The sequence below is a fragment of the Spermophilus citellus genome (assembly GCF_964194105.1).
Source record: "Spermophilus citellus genome assembly, chromosome: 9".
In the NCBI taxonomy this organism is placed as follows: domain Eukaryota; kingdom Metazoa; phylum Chordata; class Mammalia; order Rodentia; family Sciuridae; genus Spermophilus; species Spermophilus citellus.
In genome coordinates this window covers 84,936,210-84,955,678 of record NC_138191.1, presented here as the reverse complement: position 1 = coordinate 84,955,678, position 19,469 = coordinate 84,936,210, and the positions used below count along the sequence as shown (strand labels likewise).

General features: G+C 39.7%; 1 protein-coding gene across 4 annotated transcripts in view; it reads left to right on the top strand.

The window, feature by feature from the left end:
* Positions 1-7,869, top strand: part of PDE4B (phosphodiesterase 4B) — a 540,698-nt gene extending 532,829 nt beyond the window's left edge. For all 4 annotated transcript variants that reach the window (XM_081308892.1, XM_081308890.1, XM_081308891.1 and 1 more), the window contains 4 exons: positions 1,403-1,557; positions 1,650-1,772; positions 2,492-2,674; positions 5,528-7,869. In XM_081308892.1, the coding sequence (XP_081165018.1) occupies positions 1,403-1,557; positions 1,650-1,772; positions 2,492-2,674; positions 5,528-5,896 (830 nt within the window). In that variant the 3' untranslated portion in view covers positions 5,897-7,869. The remainder of the gene's footprint in view (positions 1-1,402; positions 1,558-1,649; positions 1,773-2,491; positions 2,675-5,527) is intronic.
* Positions 7,870-19,469: the final 11,600 nt, after the last annotated feature.

The window sequence follows — 19,469 nt, the reverse complement described above, 5'->3', positions numbered from 1 at the left end:
TGAGCTCATTGCTATAAAAGAGTCCTTTTTGTCAGTCCTCATCCTCTATCATCAGAATGAGTAATCTGGATTTGGGGTACACTGTTTTTTTTTTAAAAAAAAACGTGTTCTTCTATTGAAAGAACATAAACTGCAGCCAGCTGCTTGTCTACACGGGTTGCATCAGCTGGCTAAGCGTGCTTTCATGAATTAATACAGATACAGGCCAGTTAGTGCCACACAGGCTCAAGTTTTTTGTACCATAGCCATCTATAGATGCTTGCTCTTGATCATAGGGTGACCAGAACAAGGGAACTCATATAACTTCAGAGATCCCATCCCCTTTCTCAGGACGTAACTCAAAGCACAGGATGAAAGCAATGGTATATGAGTAACAGCACCTCTGACTGTAACACATTACGTCACTTGGTTGTTAGGCTTGTTAAGAGAAAGCGTGATTTCATGAGTTTGTAGTGCAGAGCTCTGCACAAGATTTCTGCAATTCTTCTGTGTAAATGGTGGGCTGAAAGCTGTGATTTAGGTACCTAGATATTACTCTTTCTGGTATAGAGAACCAGAAGGCAGAAATGTCAACATCAGGATTCTTCGAAAAAATTATTGATGTTTAGTGTCACATTTACTGAAATCACCAAAAAAGCTACATTCTTTGGGTAAAACAAAAAATCACACCAGCACTTTATCTTTTTTGAAAATCCTAAACTCACAATTACCAGAGATGGAGGGAAACATATATGAAAGGGAAGATAGGCCAGGCACAGTGTTACATGCCTGTAATTCCAGCTATTCAGGAGGCTGAGGCCAGAAACTCTCAAGTTCAAAGCCAGCCTGGACAATTTAAAAAGAACCTGTCTCAAAAACATTTTTTTTTTTTAAATAAGAAGGGCTCAGGGTATAGCTCAGTGAGTAAGTGTCCCCAGGTTAAATCCTCATTACCACAAAATAAGTAAATACATAAATAAAATTTAAAAATAAAAGTGGATATAGTTTGGAAAGCTTAATATACTTGATGAAGTTTAGTGTCATCTTTACTTTGTTCTTTTCTAAAGTATGAAATGTGTGGAAACAAAGGAAATTACAAGCTGAGATTAAAAATGCAATTCAGCTGCTCAAGAATGCCTCTACTTGATGTCATATTTTTCATGAGAGGAGGAGAAGAACTTGAAAAAGGATTTTAAGAGACAGTGAATTTTAATCAAAGTGAAATCTTATTCACCAGTATCTACCAGAAGCATAGATGAAACTGACTACTTCTGTTTATAGAGAGGCACTATGTTAAGAGGCAAGGACCTATGGGCCATAGTTCTAAAATCATCTAGTGAGAACTAAATCTGATTTCCCAATGTTTCATTATACAACTTTTATTGTATGCTTATTAAAGGCATCATTTTTTCCTATCTATTAGACTCAGAACTGGCTTTGATGTACAATGATGAGTCTGTGTTGGAAAACCATCACCTGGCTGTGGGTTTCAAACTGCTCCAAGAAGAGCACTGTGACATCTTCCAGAATCTCACCAAGAAGCAACGTCAGACACTCAGGAAAATGGTTATCGACATGGTAAGAATCAACCTCTGTATATTCCTCATTTACTTTTTCCACTGTCTTACAGACTAACTTTATCGAGAGTTTTCATTTTGCTTTTACCCAAGGTTTTAGCAACTGATATGTCTAAACACATGAGCCTGCTGGCAGACCTGAAAACAATGGTAGAAACAAAGAAAGTGACAAGCTCAGGCGTTCTCCTTCTGGACAACTATACGGATCGTATACAGGTATGTGCTGAACTTTGGAGTGTTACAAAGCACAACAAATAACATCCTGAAAAAGGAAGCGCCATTCGGTTAGATACGTCCTAGGCTGCTACTACAACTTTGGCCTTATTTTAAGAACAAGCTGAAGAAAATGGATGTTCAAGTTTATCTCTCATTTATGAGAAAAACATAACTCCATTTATTGAATTTCTTAGTTCTAAAAATAAGTTGCAAAATCTTTTTATAATAGGACATATATAACTGTTGGTGCACAAAGCTCATAATTTGAACCTGAATCCCTCTGACTTAAAACTTATTAGGTCTGTTTGGTTATAGATAGTGCTATCAGCTAGTCTCCTCTTTCCACAAACAGAAAACTTGAAGACATCTACTTTGAGTAATTCTTTAGATGCTTTCCAAACTGAGGAAAGGAAATGATAGCAGCATCTGAACTCCCGTGTCCCTTTCAATTCTTAAATTCAAAGACTATCAATTTAAGAAGATATCTTTGTCAATATCTATATCTATATCCCCCTTTGGGCCCCATAATGATAAATAATCAACTCTGGCCAGCACCACTGTAACACTTTTTTTTTTTTTTTTTTGGTGCATGTATCATAATTATAATGCAACTAAAATGTTCTTGGTTTGGTACTAAGTGTACAAATAAGAGAAGGATAAGATGTTCTGGCAGTATTTACACTTAATTTTATGGGATTTCCAAAACTCAATGATTTCAGGTCCTTCGCAACATGGTACACTGTGCAGACCTGAGCAACCCCACCAAGTCCTTGGAATTGTATCGACAATGGACAGATCGCATCATGGAGGAATTTTTCCAACAAGGAGACAAAGAACGAGAGAGGGGAATGGAGATTAGCCCAATGTGTGATAAACACACAGCTTCTGTGGAAAAATCCCAGGTATTCAAAAGGAGAAATTTTTGTGATTTCTAGTGTTTGTAGAACTGGAGAGTTCTATCTAGTTTCTTTATTTTAACAAAATATCTCTCTCTCTCTCTCTCTCTCTCTCTCTCTCTCTCTCTCTCTCTCCATATGAAATGATGAAATGACAGCCACACTGTTAGTTTCATTGTGCTCATGACTCATCAGCTTTCTCCATTACACTCAATTTCATAGGGCAGGAATGAAGTGGTCATCAGAAGCCCATCAATATTTGGACTGTGTATACCCAAACCATTTAGATAGTCATCTATGACTTTAGCAAATCTGGCTGATCCTTGACTACTGCTGTCTCTCCATCCCATTTCTCCAGAATTCTTGTAGCTCTATCTTCATCTCCTCACTCTTGTGTCCAGTTCTCTGCTGTGGCTCTTTCTCCATTATCAAATGCACTGCCACCATCATCAGAGGGCATCCAAGCCCTGTCTGTGTCCCCTTTCCACTTTGTAACTGTGCCTTTAGGAATATTCTAGCATTTTCCAGTTGTGTCCAAACCTACAAATTCTGTGTTCTGAGAATGGGAAATAATACTTTGAGGGTGTGTGTTTGCAGAAATACCCCAGATGCTAATAGTTGTGGAATATGTATACTAGAAAGTATCTGTCTTCCTACAATAGCTTCAAGACCTGCTGAAATGATTTTTTTTTTCAGGACAACAAATGGGTTGAACCAGGTGCTATGATTCAAAATGGGTTTATGGGATATCCAAGGTGTTTATCACAAAAAAATTGGGACTGATTTTTTTTAGAATCTAACCTCTTTCCCCACTACCTGTAAGCCCCATATTTGTATATACTTATAGTATCCGTATGTAGTTTCTTTGCAGTTAGTATTTTGTTGCTTCTTAGAGAAATCCAACTAAATTAGTTTAATATCTGTAAAAGTGATCTAAATGCTATAAAGATCCAAGATATAATTAAAATAATCTGGGCCAAATCAAATAACCTAGAGCTTTAACTGGAACAAGATAAAATAAAAAGTAATTTACATTTTTCTTACTAACAGTGATGGTTTATATTTATATGATGTTCTGTGTGGTCCCATATATTATCCTACGTGAATCCCCAAGCAACCATGCAAGGCAGATAAAGCAGGTGTTTCCCCAGTGTCCAGTGAAACAGCTGTTCTCTTCTTAGTCACCCGGTTGCCCTCCACCCAAGCTTTTCACTCTCCATCACTGGTCAGGTCTCCCGGATGCCATGACATCACCCCCCACCCCACCCCCACCACGCTCTGGTGTTTCCCACAGATGGCCTCTGTTGAACTTTATCTGATTCATCTGGCAGTAAAGAGCTCATGGAATTTGTGTGCTCTTGGAATCTGTGGGTTCTTTCATCCCATGAGCTAGGAAATAAGCAACTAGCCCCTACCTTTTTAAAATGTCCTAAGCATTTCTTAGCAGCAACAAAAGCAAACGAGGAAAGGAAATGACAGCACTGGGTTCAGCTCACTCAGTTTTCTCCATTGCCTTGAGCTGATTTCTGGTCCCTGGAAAACACCTTGAAAATAGTCTCAAATCCATTAAATATGCATAAAGAAGTAGAAGGGAGGAGGGATGAAGTGTGGGCAGAAGTATCTGACTCATCCACAGTCAAGTTGTCATAACCAATGTCAATCAGAGATGGCCCAACTTTGGTGTGAATCTTGTTTTTGAAGGCTAAGAAAGAACCAGATATTTGAAAGAGTCACATATGATCAAGTGTTATGTATATAGTAACAACTTAAATAGATCGAATGATTGGACAAATACCAGAATATTAATACAGGAAAGTTTCCAATGGAGTGGAAAGATAGCCATGTAATGTCCCCTAGGGGCCCTTGCTCATCTCCCCATGAATCCCAAGCCAGCATCTCTCTAGCTCCCAAGACCATGACAGGGGAATTCCATTCCGTCATCCAACTATAGTCTATTCTCTCTCTCTACCTGCCCCCACCCCCACGTTTCCTGTTTGTCTGACAATGTAGAGGTCGACATGAGGCCACATGGCTAGCTCCTGCAGGATGCATAGCCCCTACACAAACCACAACAAAACCGTAAGCCTTGGATTTATTCACAGGAACACCAGCAAAAGGAACTGCTTAATTGTTTTTATTTTCCTTCTCTCTTCTGATGGAAATGACTATGTGTCCTATGTATCCAAAACAATGGCAGGCATCTCCATAGAGGGGATCTTTGTTTGTTCGGGGCTTGAGTTATTTTCAAGTTCTTTTTTTTAATCAAACTCCTCTACAAGTCAGAAGCAGCCCCCAGAACTTGAGAAATTCCAGAGCAGACAGATGCCCACTCCTGTTGTTCTGGCACAACAGCATATTTTGAAGTTATCAGGGAAAGAATGTTGAGTCAGAACACTCTAGACCTGGGGCTGCCTTCTTCAGAGAATGACTCACAGAGTCCAAGGAGTGACACAGTCATTCCCAACACTAGTGTTACAGCCAGTCTTCTTACCTGGCACATGTAAAAGGAAGAGCAGTGTGATATTGTGAGAGCACAGCCTTTGGAATCAGACAGAGCTGGGACTCAGTTCCAGCTCTATCACTTACTAGTTATGTGACCTCTACAAGATCTTTAATTTCCCGAGTTTCTTCTTTTGCAAATGGCAGGCTACAATACTTACTTTGCAAAATGAAAAGAGATGCTGCATATATTGCATCCAGGGTAGGACCTACCATAGAGAAAGCACTCTGATAAAGCAATAGGTATTACTGACCTCTCTGAGGTTGGAATGGCTCCCTCTTAGCATGGGAACCAAGACTGCTTGTTTGATTTTCAAGGGCCCTTTGCAATGACAGATGTGTAATCTTATTTTTCTCCAGGTTGGTTTCATTGACTACATTGTCCATCCACTGTGGGAGACCTGGGCAGATCTGGTACAACCCGACGCTCAGGACATTCTGGACACGTTAGAAGACAACAGGAACTGGTATCAGAGCATGATACCCCAGAGTCCCTCCCCACCACTGGATGAAAGAAACAGAGACTGCCAGGGTCTGATGGAGAAGTTTCAGTTTGAACTAACCCTGGAAGAGGAGGATTCTGAAGGACCTGAAAAGGAGGGAGAGGGCCACAACTATTTCAGCAGCACAAAGACACTTTGTGTCATCGATCCAGAAAACAGGGATTCACTGGGAGAGACTGATGATGTGGACATTGTGACAGAAGACAAGTCCCCAATTGACACATAATCTCCCTGCTCATGTGGAGACGAACATTCCACCCTTGACAAGCATGCCAGCTGTATGGTAGGGCCAGCCCATCACCAGGGCAAGGCCTGCACCGGACAAAGGTCACCTGGCCTTTGCAGTTACTTGAGTTTGGAGCCAGAATGCAAGGCCATGAAGCAAATAGCAGCTCAGGAATCCCGTGGTTGACTTGCCTGGCCTGCAGGCTTGGTGGAGAGCTGAAGTTTTATTATGGTAGTGGAGGCCAGTATCCCATCGCGACTCAATGGCTTGAAAAATGGAAGACACAAAACTGAGAGATCTCTCTGCACTAAGTTTCGGGACCTGTCCCGACAAGTGACTGAACTCACTGATTAATAACTTCATTTATAAATCTGCTCACCTGTCCCCTTGTCTGCCAACCTGTGTGCCTTTTTTGTAAAACATTTTCATGTCTTTAAAAATGCCTGTTGAATACCTAGAGTTTAGTACCAACTTCTCCACAGATAAGTGTTCAGAGCTGACATACACTTTTTTTTTTTTACTCTTTCTGGGGGGCGGGGGGAAGGAAAGAAAATAGTCTTCCTTCTTTCTTGGGCAATATCTTTCGCTTTAACTACAATTAACTTTTGCAAACAGACCGGAAGGACACAGCTCTAACCACATTCTACTTCCTTCCCCTGTTGTCCAGTCTAGCTCCACAGTGGCCCTGGTAACCCAGCCCTGTTTGCCGGCTTCTAACAGTAGTTTTTCTCTAGGGTCTCACTATTTTGCTCTAAGCAGAATAACATTGAACAAAATAGGGGATGAGGTGGGCGGGGGGCGGGGTGGCTGTATTGTTCACCATGTCAGCCTGTCTGTATAGCACTCAATAAGGCAGTGTGCCCCTTGTGTCCTGAAGCCTCTGTGCCTCTGTGGGTTGCACAGCCCCATCCTGTTCTCTGCCTACCCCCTTCACTCCATGATTCTAGTCACTCCATTATGCCAGTCACCATTTAACGCTGCCATCTTCCTCTTGCACTGCCTTCTGCGCTAACACCTCCATTCCTGTTTATAACCGTGTATTTATTACTTCATGTATATACTGTAATATTTTGTAAGTTATTAATTTATATATCTAACATTGCCTGCCAATGGTGGTGTTGAATTTGTGTAGAAAACTCTGCCTAAGAGTTACGACTTTTTCTTGTTATGTTTTGTATTGTGTATTCTATAACCCAAACATTGCTTAAGAGAGACACAGGCCCCTCTGCACAGAGCACAGGGATGGGCCTTTTGCTAAGAGGGCCTGCCCTCTCCCTGTCTGAGTTCCTAATACTGCACAGCCCCTTTATGAACAGGTTTTGCAAACAGGATTCTCATATTCGATACTAAAAGGTTTATATTGAGCTTTTATTTTGTATGGTTTGATAGGGGTAGGGGGCGATGGGACGTTGTTTTTACCCATGTTCTATCCAAGTCTGTGTATGGCATGAGTTGGGTTATAACCGGTTTCTACTATAATTGTGGCTTCGGTTCAAAAAGCAACACTACATTTGCTCACAGATGATTCTTCTAAGTATTCCCAAACTACTGACTTTGAAGAGCTAGCCTCCTGCCTGCCACTAAGCGACAATGTCATGTTCCAATTCATTCTGAAAGAAAATGATAAAACAATGTGAATTTTTATAATAAAATGTGAACTGATGTAGTAAATTATGCGAATGTGAAGCTTCTTCTGATAACACTTGTTAGGCCTCTTCCTGGTGTCAGTTTCAGTTTGTAAAATATGTTTCATGCTTCGGTTCAGCATTGTGACTCAATAGTTTAAAAAATGGCACAAATGTGCATGACCAATGGGTTTGTATGTCTATAAACACTGCATTGTTTCAGGTGGACATTTTACTGTTTTCAAGTTTCTCACAATGTATGTTATAGTATTATTATTATTATTATTATATTGTGCTCAAATGCATTCCTAAGAGACTTTTATATGAGGTGAATAAACAAAAGCATGATTAGATTAGACTGTAGGCCCAATTATTTTGTGGTTAGTTCTGATGTATTTTAAAGCAGATCTTGTTTCCCTCTCTTTTCTCCAACTGTAACCCACAAAGAAAGTCAAACACTTTACCTGATCAACATCAAACTGGGGTTCTAGAATCTATTACCAAAGAATCCCACCTGTTCATTCAGCAACTGTTCATTCAGCTCAGAGGTGCAGGCAGGGCGGTGGTGAAGAAAAGCACAAAAAACCACTTTGTTCACCTTGAACCAGCTTTGAGAATGTGATGTGTTGAGACATACAGGACGTCCTCAGCTTGGCTGGGTGCTTCAGAAAAGTGAATCAGAAGCATAGCACATTAGCTTAATGTAGTCAGAGAGACTCACTGATTCCCTCCACACAGGACAAATTTGAGGTCCAGAGTCATCTTAAACCACAATCCACAGAGCTGGGATGGACTTTCATGGTCTTCTCAATGATCCAAGGACTATCTTGCTAGTTGTATGGTTAGGCTTTTCTTTCTGGAAAGAATGAGCATAAGCAAAGCACTTAAATGTTTTGTTGAAATCTTAAAAGTCAGCATTTTAAAAATTTATACAGAGGTGTGTGTGTGTGTGTGTGTGTGTGTGTGTGTGTGTGTATTTTGGGGGGAATTTGCAAAAAAGAATCAGTGGGTCACACACTGTAATCCCAGCAATTTGGAAAGCTGAGGCAGGAAGAGCAAAAGTTCAAGACTAGCCTGAGCAACTTAGGGAGACCCTGTCACAAAATAAAATTTAAAAAGGTTCTAGAGGTTGTAGCTCAGTGGTCGAGTACTCCTGAATAAATCCCTAGAACTGGGAAAAAATAAACAAACAAACAAAAAAAACAAGAATTGGCAATGGTTCTTACTATAAGTGGTAAGTAGAAGTAGTCTATTAACAAGTAGGAGGGTGTGCTCTGATAGAACTGCACTTAATAAGCTGAAATTACTGAATTTCTTTGCAAAGACAAGGGAAGAGAAGCCAGTGCTGCAGAGCCAGCATCCCCAGGACTTTCCATCACCCTTGACTTCTGATGATACCTCACCATTGCAGAGCTTCCACTGATTTAGTGACCAAAGTAGATTGCTTATAAGTGCTACAGGCATGATTTTTTAATATGCCTATAGCTATAAATATTTGCAAGTCTTTTTTTTTCTATTGAGAAGGGGGTCCTTAACCCTTGCTACAAATGAGGATCACATGGAAAATATATATTTTTTTAAATACTGTTGTTTGGGCACCATTCTCCTCCCAGATTTCTGATTGAAGTGATCTTGGTGGAGCCCAAAGCATCAGATTGTTTAAGTTTTTCCCAGGTCATTCCATTGTGTGATTGGGAGTAGAGAATCACAGTTTCAGAGCCAAACCATGCTTGGAGCTACGGCTTTCACTCATGTGTCTTTAGACATTCATTTTGCACCTATCATGGCCTGCATGGCATAGTCAAGAAATTTTTGATGGTAATTTTGGTTATGTTCTAGTTTTCTCTTTCCAATGGACTTTTCACCTAACTTGCAGCTACGATGGGACTACACGATGTTACTAGTTTCCTCATAGGGTTTTGTTGTTGTTGTGATGGTGGTGATGGTGGTGTATGTGTGTGTGTAGTGCGGGAAATGAACCCAGGGCCTTGTGCACACTCAACAAGCAATTCTACCACTGAGTTACATCCCCAGCATTATCCTACATGGAAATCTTAAGAAGAGTCAGGCCACGACTTGGGAATCCAACTGGTTACAAGCCAACTGTAACCTGTGAGGGCAGGGACCATGCTGGGTGCTTTCTCCCCTCTCTACATTTCTAGCATCATACCTCATAGAGAGTTAATGCTCAAACATTAGTACCTGGGCTATGGTATGCATTAACAAATATTAGCTGTATATAACTAGAGGTAGAATGTTTTCTACCTTGTAGTTTCTTTTACCATTTTTCATATGACTTTCATTCACAGTTCTGGTCAACTTATCCTGGGTTTGCTCAAATAACAGTGTTTCCTTAGGTTCAATGTCCCAGAACCAAGCACTGTATTTCATTTATGGTAGGGCACAGTGTAACTCTTACCCTTGTTTGTTCTGGGCCCTGTTCCAAAGCCCAAGCTTGTATTCATTTGGGGGATGTCAGTGACTCACCTGGATGATTCATAAGGGGCTTATAGACAAACAAAATCTTCCATGTCTTTTCACATGAACCACTCCTAAACTGAATCTTCTCAATTCTTTTACTTACACAATTGAATTTCTGAACCTTAATGCACAGTTTATACTTTCCTACTTCATTTCATCTGAAAAACCAGTAGAATACAGGAAAGAATTTTCAATTGGGGTGTCAGATTGACCTATTTGTAAATTCCAGCTACATACACCTTTGTGACCTTAGAGAACACACTTATTTGATCTTCAGTTTCTTTCTGTAAAAATGAAGAATGATACCTGCATCAAAAGTTTATTTAGGAAGACTGAGATCACTTAGATGCAAAGAGTCTGATACATTCCAGGCATAGAATAAATGATATTTATTAGTAATATTAATGCCCTACTATGATGGTTAAATGAGATAACACTTACATGGAAAAAAATTTTCATATTATTAGATGCTATTATTTGGGGCCTAAAATATTATCTAGAATTCTGATTCTGATAATTCATTAACTCCAATGCTCCCTCAACATCTGTAATCTCATTTTCGATAATAATCTATTTTATATTTTCATTAACATTGTAAGTACAAATGGTAATCAGGATGGGACATGGAATGGAGGAGTGATGAGTCACCTGCAAACTTTCAGATCAGCATTCTCCTCCTCAATCCTAACTGACTGAGAAGAGATGATAGCACGACTTGACCATTAGAGAACCAATGCCAGCTACTTCTTTCTTGAATAGAGCCTACTAAACATATATTAATAATCTGTTCTAGGATTTTTCCATACAATTGATGCTATGTTTGGCCAACTGCAGTGCCAGGCTCTTTCTAGAAAATGGAAAATTCTCCCAGAATTATGGCCTATTTTTTCTCTCTAATTTCTCAAATAACACCAATTATGAGCCAAAAACACATTGTCAATTCCTTTCAGTGGCCTGGGAAATCACATGCTTAGAGACATAAAACCACTTAAAGGGCAGAGGTACCCCTTCAGCACTTTGCTTTACCTGGCGAGTCCAGCAGGAGAGCATGGTAGTTGTGCACGCTGTGGTAAGTGTGCATCTCCCTTTCACTGAGGAAGACAGTCCTCCATCAGGCTTATAGTTTCAGGAGGGGTGCTCAAGGAGCAGTGAAGGAGGACAGGGGAGCCTCCACTAATTCATTTTGGTGCTTCAGCACATACAGTTGAGTAACTCAGTAAACACATACTGAGTCTGAAGGGGTAAGAAAGGGAGTTAATTCTTTTCTGCCCATCATACAAGATCACAGCCCTAAGCCCTATAATAAATGACAGATTAAGAGAAAGAGCTTAACAAGTTTATTCGACCATTGACCATTGTTTTATGTAACATGGAGGTTTCAGATTGGAGATCCAAAGATCCAGGGTGACTATCCATTTTTATGCTTATGTTTGATGGAGCAGGGGCAGCTAAATAGAAATATAATTGGACACAAAAAAATATGATATAGTCTATTTGGATTCTTCATGGCCATTCCTCTGCAGCATTCCTTTCTTCTGGGTATGGAAAGAATCCTTTCTAGAAGGAACATTTTATGGCCTACAATCAAACATAATAGACCAGAGATTTTGTTATGGACAACTCTGACCCAAAAAGGTGGAGGAAAGTTAGAGTAATACTTTTAAGCTTTATGCTGGCTTGGGGGTAAAGGGATCTGGTTTCTATGAACCACCTTGGGGAAGATGAATTCTAGTTTCTACGGCCTGCCTTGGAGAATGAGAGGTGAGAGATGGAGGGTGTGTGTTTGTGTGTATGTGTGTAGGGGAAGGTCAGAGAGGATGTTTCCTTCTACAACTGCTCCTGAGGCCTTCGCTTTGGGGTATCATTTTCTAAGCCCTAACCATCTCCCAACATTTTCTAAGCACTATCTTAAGACATATGCCTGTGCCTTACATATAGGAGGATGTAGAAAAACAGATGTGCAAATAAAAAATTCAGTTTCATTTTAAGAAGTGCTAAACTAGAGGTAGACATAAAGAACATAATGCCTAACTCCATCTGGTGGGAGGTAATTGGGAGTATTTCTCATCAGGAGTCAAAGTTGAGTCTTTTTTTTTTTTTTTTGCCCATCACAAAAGATCACAGCCCAAAGCCCTCTGACAAATGACAGATTAAGAGAAAGAGCTTAACAAGTCTAAATGAGAAGCAGTCAAAAGACCAAATGGATCTGGAAAGGAATGCCAAGAGGCCTGAATTCCAGGAGGAAGGAAGACCAGTAAAAAAGTCAAGGACTTGAATTAGTATTTTTCAGTCCCATTCATAGATTCATTAATTTAAAAAATATTTTGGGGGGTTCAAACCATGAGCCAAGGGCTCTAGTAGACACTGGGGATATGGAGCAGAAGGACACAAACAGAGAAAAGCTTCCCTATCATTCAGTAAGGCTGCAGCCAAGGAACTGATGCAGGTTCTCCCAAGGATGGAAATAGAGTTATATGAAAGTAATCAAAAGAAATAACCAGTTACATGAAAGTAATGAAAAGGAACCAATTTGTAAGGAAGGGGAATGGAAGCATTTTATGACAGTTACGTTAAGTCCTGTGGTGGGAGGCAGCAGAGCACCTAGGAGGAACTGAAAGAAGGTTGGTATGGCTTGAGGTGTGGAGTAGTAAGAAATGATGCCCACGAGATGACACAGGCCAGAGCCCACAAGGCCTGGTGGGCCATTAAAAGAATCTGGCTCTTTAAACCCAAGGGAATCCACCAAAAATTTTAAGTAGGGAAGTAACATAATCTTACTTCCATTTCATCATCTTAATCATAGTGTGAGGACAAATCCTGAGAGGATGATAAAGAAAGTAGGAGATCAGCAATTAGGCTATTGCATAGTGTGGCCAACACAAGATGATATCAGACAGACCAAGGTGGGGCCGTGGGGATGAAGAGAAATGGCTGGATGGGGAGTTATTTAGATAATGCCTTTACAGACTTTGTGATGGACTATGATAGAGAGGGAGACAGGAATAAACATTACATTTTGAGCTCCTGTGACTGGACAGGTGGTAAAGTCATTCTGTGAAACAAGAAATAGTAGGGTGGGGGGATTCCAACATGGTGGCGGGCGCGGAGAGATCAAGTCTCTGACCTCTTCAGCTGTGCAGGCATAGGGAGTCTTAAACAACCTAAATCTGTTTGCTCAGGATCACCAGGCAATGCTGAGCTGACGTGGATCTGGGGCGAACAGTCTGGGCCTCTCAGAACACACACTGAGCCCGGATTGGCTGAATTCAAGCTCCCGTTCGCCTGCTTCCCGCAGACAAACAGCTATGACTCAGCACTAATCCATCCGGCTGAAACAACTGGTCAGCCCTTCTCATCCTACGGAGGTAAATGCCTACCGAGCCTTCATAGGTAGTGGCCACAGGTTTGAAACGGGGCTTGGGAGAGACAGTAAGGACCCACCCGTTGCATTGGTCGCCCGGCAAAGGGAAACGAACTGTTGCCATTTGCAAGAGACACCACCATGGCAGAGAACTGACGTCATCAGACTGAGGTGGAGGAGATAACTTCATTGAAACCTGCGGCTACAGGTGTGTAATTCCCTAGCCTTCCCTCTCCACACATAGGGGAAACCTTAAGGGCCCCTCCCAGCTCTCCCGTAAGGGCCCCTCCCAGCTCTCCCGTGAGCGCGATAGCCAGCCCGAGGGAATTAGAGGTGGCGCGGGACCCACGGCGCGGAACTACCGCTCCCACCAGGGCTGACTACTGAGGCCTCTTGCACCAGCTACCGGGGGCGTGGCTACCGGAGGGCAAGTAAAATTCGCTGAGGATTCTCAGCCCCAAGCTCTACAAACTTAGGGTCTGAGGGAATGGCAAACTGGAAGAGTGCGCCCAGTCGTTCATGAAAACAGGGCTCCCGGGAGCAGCGGACCTAGTGTGTAACCAGTATTGTGGTGAGCGGCACCCGTGAGAGGGGCCTGGCTAGAGGATAAGTGGGAAGTGACTAGACACAAGAGGAGGCCCTAGGCACTCAGGATTGGAGACTCGCCCAGTCTGGGAGGAGCGGCTGCACAGTGATTGGTTCCCGCGTATTGACAGGAGAAACTTGGCATGGTGGGCACAGCGCCACCTACTGGAAGAGACGTTAATCAAACTCTAAGACTGCATTTATTAGTTTTTTTTTTCTTTTCTCTTTTTTTTGATTTGGGTTTTTCTTTCATTTTCATTTTTCTTTCTTGTTGTTTTTTTAAATTTTTTTTTACAATTTTTAAAAAAATTTTTTTCCTTCTAATTTTAATTTTAATTCTTTTTTTAAATTTTTTTTCTTTTTTATTTCCTATTTTTTTCTTCTTTTGTCTTTTCATTTCTCTTATCCCCCCCTTCCTTGAATTCTACCTGCTTAATCTCATTCTCTTTAGTGACTTCTTCCCTTCCCTTCTAATACCTTTCCTCCCAAGCATCAAATAAATTTATAGGAGTAAACAGTAACTCAGCAGTCAAACAGAACAAGAAGTAACATGAGCAGCTTCAAAAAGCAAGGAAGAAAAGGAGTACAAACAATGCAGGACAGCCTAAATATTCAGGAGGACCTAGAGTCATCAGAAAAATGGTCATATAAAGAACTCAGGAAACACCTTAGACAGATGGAATGGAACCTTAAAGAGGATACAAGACAGCAAATTCAAGCAGGGAAAGAACACATTGAGAATGAATTACATAAACAGATAAAAGAAGAAGTTAAGCATCTTTATCAGGAGATAGAGATTATAAAAAATAATCAAACAATAATTCTAGAAATGAAGGAAACGATAAACCAAATTAAAAACTCAATTGAGAGTATCACTAACAGAGTGGAGCAAGTAGAAGCCAGAACGTCAGATAATGAAGACAAAATATATCATCTTGAAAAGAGTCTAGCCAACTCAGAAAGGCTGGTAAAAAATCACGAGAAAAACATCCAAGAGTTATGGGATAACATAAAAAAAACCAAACTTACGAGTCATCAGGATAGAAAAAGGTACAGAGATTCAAACCAAGGGAATGAGTAACCTGCTGAATGAAATAATTACAGAAAACTTTCCAGAAATAAAAAAGGAAACAGATATACAAATTGAAGATGCATACAGGACACCGAGCACACAAAATCACAGTAGACCAACGCCAAGACACATTGTTATGAAGATATCCAATATACAGAACAAAGAGAAAATATTAAAAGCTACAAGAGAAAGGAGACAGATTACATTCAGGGGTAAACCAATAAGGTTAACAACGGATTTTTCATCACAGACACTGAAAGCAAGAAGGTCATGGAACAATGTATTTCAAACACTGAAAGACAATGGATGCCAACCAAGAATTCTGTATCCAGCAAAATTAAGCTTCAGGTATGACAATGAAATAAAAATCTTTCATGATAAACAAAAGTTAAAAGAATTTGCAGCCAGAAAACCAGCATTGCAAAGCATTTTGAGCAAAACACTACACGAGGAAGAAATGAAAAACAATAACCAAAACCATAAGTGGGAAGTGCCTCAGTAAAGACAGAGGGTGAGGGGAAAGATAATCATGGAGAACAAACTAATTTTTTTTAAAAAAGGATAAATAATCAAACATGGATGGAAGTACAAACCATATATCAATAGTAACTCTGAATGTTAATGGCTTAAACTCTCCAATAAAGTGACATAGGCTGGTATCATGGATTAAAAAAAACAAATCCAACAATATGCTGCCTCCAGGAGACACATCTGATTGGAAAAGACATACACAGGCTGAAGGTGAAAGGATGGGAAAAAATATACCACGCACATGGTCCTCGTAAGCAAGCAGGGGTGGCCATCCTCATATCGAATAAAATCGACTTCGAGACTAAGTTAATCAAAAGGGATAAAGAAGGTCATTATATACTGTTAAAAGGAACCATTCACCAACAAGACATAACAGTTATCAATATTTATGCACCAAATAATGGTGCTGCGACATTCATAAAACAAATTCTCCTCAAGTTCAAGAATCAAATAGACCACAATACAATAATTATGGGTGACTTCAACACACCTCTCTCACCATTGGACAGATCCTCCAAACAAAAGTTGAATAAAGAAACTATAGAACTAAATATCACAATCAGTAACCTAGACTTAACTGACATATATAGAATATATCAACCATCATCAAATGGATATACTTTTTTCTCAGCAGCACATGGATCCTTATCAAAAATAGACCATATATTATGCCATAGGGCAACCCTCAGTAAATATAAAGGGGTGGAGATAATACCATGCATTTTATCTGATCATAATGGAATGAAACTGGAAATCAATGATAAAAGAAGGAAGGAAAAATCCTACATCACATGGACAATGAACAATACGTTACTGAATGAACAATGGGTTACAGAAGACATAAAGGAGGAAATCAAAAAATTCTTAGAGATAAATGAAAATACAGACACAACATATCGGAATCTATGGGACACAATGAAAGCAGTTTTAAGAGGAAAATTCATCGCCTGGTGGTCATTCCTCAAAAAAAGAAAAAACCAACAAATAAATGAGCTCACACTTCATCTCAAAGCCCTAGAAAAGGAAGAGCAAAACAACAGCAAATGTAGCAGAAGGCAAGAAATAATTAAAATCAGAGCGGAAATCAATGAAATTGAAACAAAAGAAACTATTGAAAAACTTAACAAAACTAAAAGTTGGTTCTTCGAAAAAATAAATAAGATCGACAGACCTTTAGCCATGCTAAGGAAGAGAAGAAGAGAGAGAACTCAAATTATTAACATACGGGATGAAAAAGGCAATATCACAACAGATGCTACAGAAATGCAGAAGACAATTAGAAATTATTTTGAAAACCTATATTTCAATAAAATAGAAGACAGTGAAGACATCGATAAATTTCTTAAGTCATATGATTTGCCCAGACTGAGTCAGGAGGATACACACAATTTGAACAGACCGAAATCAATGGATGAAATTGAAGAAGCCATCAAAAGACTACCAACCAAGAAAAGCCCAGGACCAGATGGGTATACAGCGGAGTTTTACAAAACCTTTAAAGAAGAATTAATACCAATACTTTTCAAGTTATTTCAGGAAATAGAAAAAGAGGGAGCTCTTCCAAATTCATTCTATGAGGCCAACATCACCCTGATTCCGAAACCAAAGACACCTCAAAGAAAGAAAACTACAGACCAATATCTCTAATGAACCTACATGCAAAAATCCACAATAAAATTCTGGCGAATCGAATACAAAAACACATCAAAAAAATTGTGCACCATGATCAATTAGGATTCATCCCTGGGATGCAAGGATGGTTCAATATACGGAAATCAATAAATGTTATTCACCACATCAATAGACTTAAAGATAAGAACCATATGATCATCTCGATAGATGCAGAGAAAGCATTCGACAAAGTACAGCATCCCTTTATGTTCAAAACATTAGAAAAACTAGGGATAACAGGAACTTACCTTGACATTGTAAAAGCTATCTATGCTAAGCCTCAGGCTAGCATCATTCTGAATGGACAAAAGTTAAAGGCATTTCCTCTAAAATCCGGAACAAGACAGGGATGCCCTCTATCACCACTTCTATTCAATATAGTTCTCGAAACACTGGCCAGAGCAATTAGACAGACGAAAGAAATTAAAGGCATAAAAATAGGAAAAGAAGAACTTAAATTATCACTATTTGCAGATGACATGATTCTATACCTAGAAGACCCAAAGGGGTCTACAAAGAAACTACTAGAACTAATAAATGAATTCAGCAAAGTGGCAGGATATAAAATCAACACGCATAAATCAAAGGCATTTCTGTATATCAGCGACAAAACTTCTGAAACGGAAATGAGGAAAAACACTCCATTCACAATATCCTCAAAAAAAATAAAATACTTGGGAATCAACCTAACAAAAGAGGTGAAAGATTTATACAATGAAAACTACAGAACCCTAAAGAGAGAAGTAGAAGAAGATCTTAGAAGATGGAAAAATATACCTTGTTCATGGATAGGCAGAACTAACATTATCAAAATGGCGATATTACCAAAAGTTCTCTATAGGTTTAATGCAATGCCAATCAAAATCCCAACGGCATTTCTTGTAGAAATAGATAAAGCAATCATGAAATTCATATGAAAAATAAAAGACCCAGAATAGCAAAAGCAATTCTAAGCAGGAAGTGTGAATCAGGCGGTATAGCGATACCAGATTTCAAACTATATTACAGAGCAATAGTGACAAAAACAGCATGGCACTGGTACCAAAACAGGCGGGTGGACCAATGATATAGAATAGAGGACACAGAGACTAATCCACAAAGTTACAACTATCTTATATTTGATAAAGGGGCTAAAAGCATGCAATGGAGGAAGGATAGCATCTTCAACAAATGGTGTTGGGAAAACTGGAAATTCATATGCAACAAAATGAAACTGAATCCCTTTCTCTCGCCATGCACAAAAGTTAACTCAAAATGGATCAAGGAGCTTGATATCAAATCAGAGACTCTGCGTCTGATAGAAGAAAAAGTTGTCTACAATCTACATATTGTGGGGTCGGGCTCCAAATTCCTTAATAGGACACCCATAGCACAAGAGTTAATAACAAGAAACAACAAATGGGACTTAATTAAACTGAAAAGTTTTTTCTTAGCAAGAGAAACAATAAGAGAGGTAAATAGGGAGCCTACATCCTGGGAACAAATTTTTACTCCTCACACTTCAGATAGAGCCCTAATATCCAGAGTATACAAAGAACTCAAAAAATTAGACAATAAGATAAAAAAATAACCAAATCAACAAATGGGCCAAGGACATGAACAGACACTTCTCAGAGGAGGACATACAATCAATCAACAAGTACATGAAAAAATGCTCACCATCGCTAGCAGTCAGAGAAATGCAAATCAAAACCACCCTAAGATACCATCTCACTCCAGTAAGATTGGCAGCCACTATGAAGTCAAACAACAACAAGTGCTGGCGAGGATGTGGAGAAAAGGGTACACTTGTACATTGCTGGTGGGACTGCAAATTGGTGCAGCCAATTTGGAAAGCAGTTTGGAGATTCCTGGGAAAGCTGGGAATGGAACCACCATTTGACCCTGCTATTTCCCTTCTCAGACTATTCCCTGAAGACCTTAAAAGAGCATGCTACAGGGATACTGCCACATCGATGTTCATAGCAGCACATTTCACAATAGCTAGACTGTGGAACCAACCCAGATGCCCTTCAATAGATGAATGGATAAAAAAAATGTGGCATTTATACACCATGGAATATTACGCAGCACTAAAAAATGACAAAATCACGGAATTTTCAGGGAAATGGATGGCACTAGAGCAGATTATGCTTAGTGAAGCTAGCCAATCCCTAAAAAACAAATACCAAATGTCTTCTTTGATATAATGAGAGCATCTAAGAACAGAACAGGGAGGAAGAGCAGGAAGAAAAGATTAACATTAAA